General features: G+C 35.8%; 1 protein-coding gene across 1 annotated transcript; it reads right to left on the reverse strand.

Moving 5' to 3' along the window:
* Positions 1–830: 830 nt before the first annotated feature.
* Positions 831–2,718, reverse strand: LOC111913372 (uncharacterized). The gene is made up of 4 exons (XM_023909092.3): positions 2,660–2,718; positions 1,740–2,298; positions 954–1,658; positions 831–851 (listed from the first exon to the last, which is right to left on the reverse strand). Exons 1-4 carry the CDS (start codon positions 2,716–2,718, stop codon positions 831–833), a joined length of 1,344 nt encoding a protein of 447 aa, XP_023764860.3.
* Positions 2,719–10,957: the final 8,239 nt, after the last annotated feature.

Here is a 10,957-nt window from a genome sequence, read left to right on the forward strand (position 1 = left end):
TATATTGCCTGAAATACGTGTTAAGAGCATAGTTGATAATATATGATGATTTAAGATACATTGTAAACCTAAATTAATTAAGGGGAATACTGAGTAGTATCTCCTTATGAGTACAAGTGAGATATACACGGAGGGTAGAACTTTAAAACTTGTCATTAATCCGAGAGCATGGATTAGACTTAATCATTTGTCCTTAGTACGAGAGAACGGAGTGGACGTAGTTATTTGTCATTAATCCGGGAGCATGGACTAGACTAGTCAATTGTCCCTAGTCCGAGAGTATGGAATGGGCATATTTATTAATCTGGTATCATGGATTAGACATACCCAATCCAGGAGTATGGATTAGTAAAGAGATTAATTTCAGATCCGAGAGTATAGATCGTGTTGTCGTAAGGATCGACGGGGTGGGGTAAAATTGCTTATATAAGGTGAAATTGTATTTATTGTGAGTTCTAATATATATATATATATATATATATATATATATATATATATATATATATATATATATATATATATATATATATATATATATATATATATATATATATAACATTGTGGGATTGAAATCCTAATGTACTCACCAGGTTTCCCAACCTGACCTAATCAGTTTATTTGTATCACATGTATCGATGCGAAGTAACATTACACTGAGAGATTAAAGGAGATGTAAATCACTAGTGTAAATAAATGTAATGTCTATTTTTTTTTCTTATATTTCTGTATTGACGATGACATCTCGAAGTTTTAATATAAATAAAATACATTTCTTCGGAAATGCTTTGATAATACTATTATCATGTTTTCTGGGAACAAATTCCGCAATACTACTTTTCGAAAGGGATACTCTAATTTTTAAATAAGCATAAATAAAATTTTTAATATGATCGTGAATTTGGGGATGTCACATTAGGAGATTTGATGCAATTTTTTCCACAAAACGATATGACCAAACTTAGGAGAGGTTCCCACCCATTATCTTTTACTTGTTGTAGTCGTTGTCGGGTCAATGTCACCAACGACATGGCATTAACTATGTCTTGATCTTTAGTTTGTAAAGCGTTGTTCAAATCATTTGCATCATCAAAAATAGTCTTCATCAAATGTATCATAAATATAAAATCAAAAGACTCGGGTAAATAACCAACAACATCCACTTTTAGCCAATCGTCCGTGCTTGAAGATACATCTCCAATCTTATCAAGAACCTCGCGTATCACAGGATATAAGGAAATAACATTCACAGTCAGTTTATAGTGGGATCCCCAACGAGTATCACCTGGTCTTCCCAAACTAAGTTCTTGATTCAATCCTTTGCCACTTTCAAGTTGACCATCATCAAATGCTTGTGAAACCTTTTGAGCTTGAGCTTCTGGCAACATTTCTTTTCTCTTACAAGAAACTCCAATGATATTTAGTAAGTTTGTAAGTATGTCAAAGAGCCAACCATAATTTATGCTCTTTTTTGAAACAACAACTATTGTTAGTTGATGTTGATGTGCAAAATAGTGAACATAGTATGCAGATGTGGTTTCTTTTAAGATTAGAGTTTTAAGTCCATTACTTTCACCCTTCATATTGCTAGCTCCATCATATCCTTGACCTCGAATTTTAGATGAACTTAACGAATGCTCCGTAAGCAAAGAATAAATTGCCTTTTTAAGAGATAAAGTTGTGGTATCAACGACATGTACAACATTGAGAAACCTTTCAGCTATGTCTCATTTCTTATCTACATATTGCAAGCACAAAGAAATTTTCTCGTTATGAGTTATATCAGCCGATTCATCTGCCAATATTGCAAAGTAATCTTCACCAAGTTCTTTAATAATGGCTTCAGTTGTTTCTTTTGCACAAGCGTGTGTGATATCTTTTTCAATGGAAGAGGAGGTCACTTTTAAGTTCTTTGGAGCATTTTTCAACACAACTTTTTCAACTTCCTCATTATGTTTTGCTAACCATTCAAGAAGTTCGATAAAGTTCCCTTTATTACTTGATCCTTGACTTTCATCATGACCCCGAGTTGGCAATCCTTGATGTAAAAGATACCTTATACTATGTATTGAAGCAAACAAACGACTGTGGTATTCTTTTTGGGATTTTGTAGATTGATGCTTAAAAGCACTTTGTATTGACTTTTTGGATTTGGTAAGCATATCAAACTTTTCTCTAGCTCGATTATGGATACTATTAACGGCTCCCTCATGTCTTTCGAACCTATTTGGTATATTCCAGTTTTTAAAGCCATTCATAACAAAAGCATCTCCACCTTTTCCAGAGAATTCATCCTTATCCCTAAATAAGTAACACACAAAAGAAAAGTCTGCATCTTTATCAATATTGTATTCAACCCATTTATGTTTACTAACCCAAGTGAGAATTAAGCAACACATATAGCCTCTAAAATCCGTTTAAGGAAACTGATAACTATGTGGTTGGCAAGATCCACTTTGCATATATTCTTTCCTTACTGCATCTTGGTCGCTAGGATGATACTCAAGGATATTCTTTCTCAAGCCTGGGTCATGTGGAAGCCTGTTTACATCAAATCAACTTTCTCTCTCCTTATAAGGAACTTTGGTGCTACCATGTGATATTATTAGGCGTTGAGGAAGAATCATCTTAAGTTTTTGTTTTCTTTTAAGCATTGACAAACCAATCTAATGTCCAGTGTTTCTTCTTGCGTTTTGCTAACTCGTTTTCACCATCATTCATTGTTATCGTCAAAAATAAATTTAACCTAAAAGACTAACAAAATTAATAATCTAAAAAATGAAACCAAAGCAAGAGCTAAAATATGTGTTTATACAAATTAAAAAGGAATTAACTGATAGGATTTAATACTGTATCAGTTTTATTCTATTGAATATATATATATATATATATATATATATATATATATATATATAGGATATAGATCCGATAAAAATTTTTTTTTGGTAGGAAGGTAAGAAATTTTTTTTTGACTTATTTTTTGGCGAGAAAAACAAATGAATAACTAAATGAATCAATAATAACATGATTCACCAAAAAAAATCCCGAAAAAACATTTCGATGATTCATTTTTATGATGATTTTGTTGATATTCACTAAAATTGTCATAAAAGTGATTTTTTTTTCTTGATTTACCTAAAAGAAGGTGTTTTTTTTCGAAAGTTTTTCTTGTGAACCATCTTAGTTTTGAATCATCTAATGATTCATTTCATTTTTTGCTAACAAAATATGCATATAAAAAATTTCTTACCTTCCTACCAAAAATTTCCTTCTTATTTGATTTTGACTCTCTCTCTCTCTCTCTCTCTCTCTATATATATATATATATATATATATATATATATATATATATATATATGTGTGTGTGTATGTGTGTGTGTATAGTCTTTTTCTGATGCATAGGCAAATTGGTTTTCACTTTGCATATGTCACATGCTTTTGACATTGAAATGGAAAAATGTGATGCAACATACAAAAACAACACAAAGATAACCAAGAATGAACTGTTGATTCTAACAGAATAACAAAGACAATCTCTTCAAAACCACGTTGATTCTACGAATACCGTGGGATTGGCTTCAAAATGTGGGTTAACATGCACAGAATTTGGGAGAAATTTGAAAGCCTATAAAATTGATGATCGACCATCCAAATTACATCAACAACAGTTAAATAAGAAGCATAAATGAAAACTGAACCCTAAACGTCCATGGGCCAAATAAAAACCCAAAAATTAAGGAAATATAACAAAATTATTCATAACTTTATTTAGAAAGTGATTTATGGACTCAGAAATGGGTAAGTCCCATTCGGGAACTTATCTAGACGTGCTCCTTGCTCCAAGCTTCGATTTAACTAGTCATAGGCCCAAAACAAAGCCTCGTAGCCAAAGTTATGGCCATTTTTGTGAAGCCCCTTTTGTCACACGAGTGTGGGCCTCTAGGAACGCAAGGGCCCTATCCTCCACACTAGGGCCCGATTTAAAATCGCATTAATCCACCAAAGATTACAAACAACACATGTACTTTCTAGGCTTTATATATCAATATGACAACTTTGAGTTATGTGATACAATAATCAAGAAAGTAACTTTCACTATTTCCTTAGGCCTTAGCAAACATCCATGAACAAACACTCAAAAGTGAACTAGAGTAATTGATTCAAAGTTCACAAAACCCAACAATAAACTATGAACGACTTAAGGATATTGTGATAGTCATGAGAGACTATCCTGTAGAACAAGAGGCCAAGAAAGCAGACAATTATCAGCAAGATATCAAGACGAAAATAGTCGGTGTTTCTCACTTTCTCGCTTTCTTCTGTCGAATCACCGGTGACGAAAGAGACGAGAGCAATTACAACGGTAGGGTTTCTTCGGGTTAATTTCTTTGGATTTATTTTCTTACCCATTAGCTAGTTTTATAAAAATAATGATAGATATAGACTTTGTGTTCTTTTTTATTCAAATATTTTGTAGTTTTTATAATTTTGTTGATAAACCTCAACTTGATTAGGATTTGTAACAATTTTATTTTATTTTTTCGTTGGTTTTTTAATAATTACAAGTATTCACAAAAAAAAAACAAAACAAAAAAAATCTCATTGTGTCAAATGTACTTTGTACTTTGCAGGAAGAAGAATCTAAGAAGAATCCTAGATTGAAATAGTTTGGGTATGCATATAATTTCACAAGGGTATGGATTTTTAATATATATATATATATATATATATATATATATATATATATATATATATATATAATTTTTTAATGAAAAAAGATTACTTATGGTAATAAATCAAAGGTATGCATTTGCATACCCTTCCAATGTTCTAAATTCACCCCTAGATGGTTTCACATTTAATTCTTAAAAAAAAGTATGGACATTTGTTATAGCTAGATATTATGAAAGTTGTGAAGCACTTTGAAGAAATTTGAAAGTTATCAAAAGGGCGTAACTCTTCCTTCATCACGCTTGTGCCGAAAGTTAAAGACCCTTAACACTAACATTGAGAATCAAGAATGTTATAGGATCGGTTATTAATGAGGTATAAACAACTTTTATTGAAGGTAGAAATCGGATTTTATTGAAGTCATAAACATTTTAGATGGGCTAATCATAATCAATAAAGTATGTTCGTGGGCAAGGAAAACAAAACAAAAAAAAATGTTTCTTTTTTAAAATTGACTTAGACAAAGCATTTTGACTCCATCAATTGGGACACTTTTGATGAGTTGAAAACTCTTTTAAGATCGTTTAGATTCTTAACAAGTAAATCGGAATGTAAACAATAGAAGGAACACATGATTAATCAAACAAATGTTGAATGATTAAGACTGCAACACCTCAGAAGAGCTCGACAAAGAACTTCTACTGTAGAGTTGTGCTAGGGTTACAATACAACGAAAGAGATAATAATTCAGAAGCATACAAAGATGATGCATGCATGCACCATAAATACTAAACCCTAATATCAAAAACACGGATTGACAGGCCCAAACGGTGACAAAAATAGACTAAGCAATTAAGCCCAATGACGCAACTCCTGAACTTAACAATCTCCCCTTTTGCGTCAATTGAGGCGAGAGATCATTTCAGTTGAGCGAGGGTGGAAACCTTTATAGTCTTGAATAGCTTCGGTATGATGGCGAGAAGAGTTTGACGGAAGTCAATGTACCACCGAAGCATATCCGAAAAAATCTTCTTATCGGCTTTACTGTTTTGATTACACCTGTAAATGATATCAAGAATGTGCTCCAAACAAGAAGTGGAGAACATGTGTTTGTCATCAAGAGCGAACATGCATTTTTGGCCTTCGGCTCTGGTGAACATGACAGTGTGATACATCAGGTCGATTTTTCCCATTAGCATCATGTTGACGTCACTTGCCTTCCCAATTAGCTTGATTGTAGGCTTCTTCCTTAAGGCAGAGGCGATCTCTTGATCCATCTTGGAAACCTCAAGAATGTAACACACCAACATTCGCTTGATGTGATCTATGATGGGCTCATATTGAATTGGATCGGTTAGCAGAATGTTGTTCAGTAGGATCCAATCATGTGGGTTTAAGTTTGGCAAATCAGCGAGAGAGATCATATGAACCGAGCTGTCTGAGCCTCGAGTCACCCTAAACTTCACATTTATAAACTTCCCTGCCGAAGTTGGTTTCAATGCCTTGACTGTTGTCATCTTTTGTTCGCTCCAAGTCAAGTATTGTGGTTGAGAGAAAGTGAGATAGTATTCAATTAGTTCTCGATCAACCTTCAGGTCAGGAGAGGGGATAACAATGTTTGGATCAAAGCAATGGAATACAAACGCCTTTCGAGTGATTGGCATGTCAAACTAAGAGTCTTTGAAATTCTCACGATCAAATGAGAGGACCGGTTAGAGCCAATGAGTGCTGGGAGACTCAATTGCTTCTTTCAAAAGTTTTTCCAACGACCATAGAGGAAACAAAGATTTTCTTCGTTCCAATACATTGTTTAATTCTTTTCGTTTCCTTTCCCTCTCTGTTTCTTCTTTTGCGATACGAAGCTTTTCTTCAAGCTCTCGGTCAGTCTACTTTCGTTTGAGAGCATTTTCTTCAGTTTCTTCCTCATCATTATCACCGATAACCTTTTTACATTTGTCCTTCATACTGGAACCCGAAACTTCATTACCCTTCGGTTTAGTGGTGACTTTCGGTTGTGAAGAAGCTTTGCTTGTTGGAGGTTTCGGTTGACCCTAACCTTCTTCTCCCCTTGTTTCGGAGGGACAACAAACTCTGGAACACCTTCAATACGGCTCAACATGTCAAGAGCTGGTCTTAGCTTCTCAGCCAAGTGTCGTCGAACAGTAATAGTAAGGACCGAATTGTGTGCTTCCAGGAGATTTAAGAGAAGAGAGTGTACGTAACCAACACAACTTTTGATGATAGCTCACTCGGACTTGAGATCATCAATTTTCTTGTGCGCTTGAGTAAGCTTCAAGGCCTGAGTCTTAACCTTCGTGGTTTTGAGAGCTAGTTCATCCATGACTTTTTTTTTCCAAGGCAAGATTAGCCTAGAGTTTATCAAGACGGGCATGGATGGATGTTTGAAGCTCTTTGTATTCATACTTGGTGTTTTGGCGTGCCTCTTCAAAGTACTTCTTCTCTACTTCAAGGGATTTAGTAAGATTGTCAATAGAAGCACTCACCGTTTGAGCGTTCTTTTGAGCAGCAGCCTGAAGAGAATCTAGAAAAACATTAGCATCAGAAATTAGTTTTTCGAAATTTGTGGTCGCCTGCTTGCAATCTTTTGTGGATTCTTCAATGGCAATGGTTGTTTTTTGACATGAGGAGGTGGAGGCGTCAATGGCTTTGGCAGCATTGGAAATGGAGGTATCATGCTCCTTGACAAAGGTTGCCAACAAAGCCTTGATAGAAGCCTCAGAGTACGTCTCGCTAGGAGTGGTAGAGGAAGAAGAAAGCAATTTGTCATGCTTTTCATTAAGATCCCTTAAATGCCTCTTCGTTATAGGAGCATAATCATCGTCATCGCTCTGAACTTTGTATGGGCTATAATAGAAGGAATCAAAATCCATATCCGCTCCGCCAAGTACGGTGCCAGATTCATGTGAGGGAGGTGGAGATAGAGGTTTAGAGGTAATGGGTGTGTCGATACCTGAAGTAGGTGCCCCCATATCAGATACGTTGACACGAACTTGAGCTTCGGTTGTAGGAGTGGTGGTTATGGTAACTTCGATGAACAAGGGAGTGAGGATAGGTATAGAAGTTGTAGTTGAAGAGGAGATGGGAGGAGGGCACGGAGAGATTGTTATAGGTATTGAGTGAGCAGAAGAAGGAGGAGGTGAGGTGAGGTTACCTTGATGAGCCGGTGAAGGTGGAGGAGAATTACCTAAGAGAAAACTCTCATGTTGAGAAGCTTCATCATCGCTTGATTCCGGTTCGGGTTGTTGATTAGATGGAACATATTCAGAATCACTTGAAGAGGGAGTCTTAGGCTTGTGTTCCTTCTTCTTGACCTTTCGCTTCTTAGGAGCAGAAGGAGCTGCTTGTTCAGACTTTCGATTTTTAGGCGTAGCAACTTTTAATGAGGGACCTTCCTTCTTGCTTTTTTGTTCAACCTTCTTCCCTTGTTTTTTTAGTTTATCTGCAGCGTCCAGCATGCTTTGCATTTTAGGAGTGAGCTGCCTCGGTCCTGTAGGAGGAAGCTTCTTGTATTCATTCATCAGCTTGCTTTCACCAGAAACACATCTGTACATAGATTCAGGAACCGAACCAATGAACTTAAACTTTGTAGGATCAGAGAAAATTATTTTTGTCGTGTGAAAGGTAGCGATTGACGACATCAATGAGTCTGCCATTGTTGGAATTTGGAACTTCTCCATCGCCCACTGAGTAACGAGAGTCCAAAACCTAGCACAAGAGATTTCAGAATAGCGAGATGTAGAGTTGAGGCTTTGAACCAGTTGATTCCATAGAATAGACCCAAAGCCCATGTTGAACCCATAATACAACCCGTAGAGAAGGGTCATGAACGCCTTGCTTGCCCCATCAGACCCTGTAACCCTCTCCGATAAACCTTTAAAGAGGAGAGTAAAAAGACCATTCCACTGTGGAGGAAGGCAAGAGTTCTTGAACTTCGTCATTGTGGTAAGAACTTCAGTGTACCCCATATCATAAAACATTGTAAAGAGCTGTGTTATGGTGATCAAATTTGGGTTGATCATGGATTCGTCGATGATTAACCTTAGCAGCAAGCAAAACCTAGCTTTTGAAATCGACGTCTTTTAATTGAATATCTCAAAGAAAATCTTCTCCTTGACTTTATCGTATATTGTTGTAGAGTAGACTTGAGAAAGTAGTGACATTGGGACATATTCCAACTTGGTTAGGGCAACTACAAGTGGTGAATATTTGAGGCATTCAACCACTTGGAGCATGTAAGGATCATACTGGGAAGGAGATAGATCGATGATCAGGTTTTGATTTGGTTTGATGGTGAGAAGAGTGAACTGGGCGTTTTGTTCATGAACTGAAGAGGAGTTTGCCATTGATGAACCTTGAAGAGAAGAAGATGAACATTAGAGAGAAATCGCCGTATAATTCTTGAGAGGATTTTTAAGTGGTAAGAGCGTAAAAGTAAGGTGAGAAATCTCTTTATACGATTAACATGAGAGAGAAAAATTCGGAGTGATGATTGTACAATCCTCTGACGGTTTTATAGAAAAGTTATTATTATGGATGGTGCCCCATCTGAAGAGAAAATACAAAGGCACCATATTGCATGCAGTTGCCATGGACAAAAACAATCAGATATTGCCTACTAGGTATGGAATTTGTCCAAAAGAGACAATGGATTCCTGGACATGGTTACTTGAAAAACTACATGAATGCATTGGTTATTTGGAAGGTCTGACATTGGTAACAGATTGGTTTGCATTAATTGCTATAAGTATTCAAAATGTTTCCCTAAATGCTCAACATGGATTGTGTGGTTTTCATCTAATAGGAAACATAGTGCACACGTTTGAAAAAAAACAACAATTTTGTTTTGAAAGCTTGTAAGAGCTTACAAGACCACTGAGTTTGAACAGTATTGGGGGAGACTTTGTACTCTTAGACCAGACGTAACGGCATACCTTAGTCAAATTCCACGTGATAAATGGACTAGATCCCATTGCGCTACCATGAGGTACGATTATTTGACCTCAAAGAGTGCAGAGTCCATGAATGTTCTATCAAAAGATGCTAGGAAGTTGCCTATATTACCACTTCTTGAGTTCTTCCGTGCGCTTATGCAGAAATAGTTTTACCAACATCGGCTGGTTGCAGGTATGACTAAAATTTTGTCAAATTAAACAATAAATGTCGTATATAATGATATATCATTGTTTTAATAGAAAAAAGTACAACAATACTTATGAACTAGGCAGAAGTAATGGTTAAAAAAATAAACACATGATAACAGGATGGTCGGTATCTGTTGTTGACAATGCAACATAACAAGTCCATGACTTTAAAAGTGGTGGCATAGTTGACTTAAGGCAAAAGACTTGTACTTGCAATTATTGGCAATTAACTGGTTTGCCTTGTGGTCATGTGATTATGGTTTTAACGCACTTGAAAAATGAAAACTGTGGGCATATGGCTATAGATGCTTATAAAATTGAAACGTATCGAAAAACGTACGAGGAGGCCGTCTACCCCCTACCAGACCTTGGTGATTGGGAGGTTCCTAATGACCTTATGGTTGTTAACCCTCTAGTAATGGAAATACGTCAAGCGGGTAGACCGAAAAAAACCAACCATATCCCCTCACAAGGTGAGGAACCAAAAATAAGAAGATGTAGTAGATGCCATAGTACAACAAATAATGGAAGGACGTGTAAGGAAATTTTCAAAAAGAAAAAAAATAAAAGTAGAAAACATAGTGGGGCTTCAAGAAGTGGGACAAAAGCAAGAGAAAACGAAAGGATGCAAGAGATAGAAAACCAATGGAAGCAAGAGGCAGAAATCCAAGGGACGCATGAGACAGAAAACCTAGGGACACAAGCAACAGAAAACCAAGGGATGCAAGACTCACAAAACCAATGGACGAAAAATAAAGATGGAACATACTTTCCATGGTTCGATTTGAATGAATGATGTTTATTTTAAAATGTGTTTATTATGAAGTTTGTATAAGACAAAAAAACTAGTATTCCAACAAACTTTTGCATAACTATTTCATCAACTCCGCGGCAAAGTGCTGTTAATTCCGCAGTATTGTTTCCTCTACTCTGTATCAACTAGTGTTCGTTCCACAATAGTAATATTTTATTATATAAAAGTTACGGTTTCATCAGTAAAGATTTTACTATAAAATCACTTTAGAATGCGTATAATTTCATCTACTTTTCATCCTCTCTTTGATTCATTTTTCTAAAAAATTACCCCTCATATTTTCACTCACAATGGGTTCTAGACCATGGAGCGC

This window comes from Lactuca sativa, chromosome 2 (genome assembly GCF_002870075.4).
Source record: "Lactuca sativa cultivar Salinas chromosome 2, Lsat_Salinas_v11, whole genome shotgun sequence".
NCBI classification, from domain to species: domain Eukaryota; kingdom Viridiplantae; phylum Streptophyta; class Magnoliopsida; order Asterales; family Asteraceae; genus Lactuca; species Lactuca sativa.

Bases quoted from the DNA above. Each gene is read 5' to 3' on its own strand.
- LOC111913372 (XM_023909092.3), bottom strand. From the start codon at position 2,718: ATGAATGATGGTGAAAACGAGTTAGCAAAACGCAAGAAGAAACACTGG. The intron at 2,299-2,659 runs GTTTGTCAATGC...TTACTTATTTAG, and splicing joins AAACACTGGACATTAGATTG to GGATAAGGATGAATTCTCTG. The intron at 852-953 runs GTCATATCGTTT...TTTAAAAATTAG, and splicing joins GGGAACCTCTCCTAAGTTTG to AGTATCCCTTTCGAAAAGTA.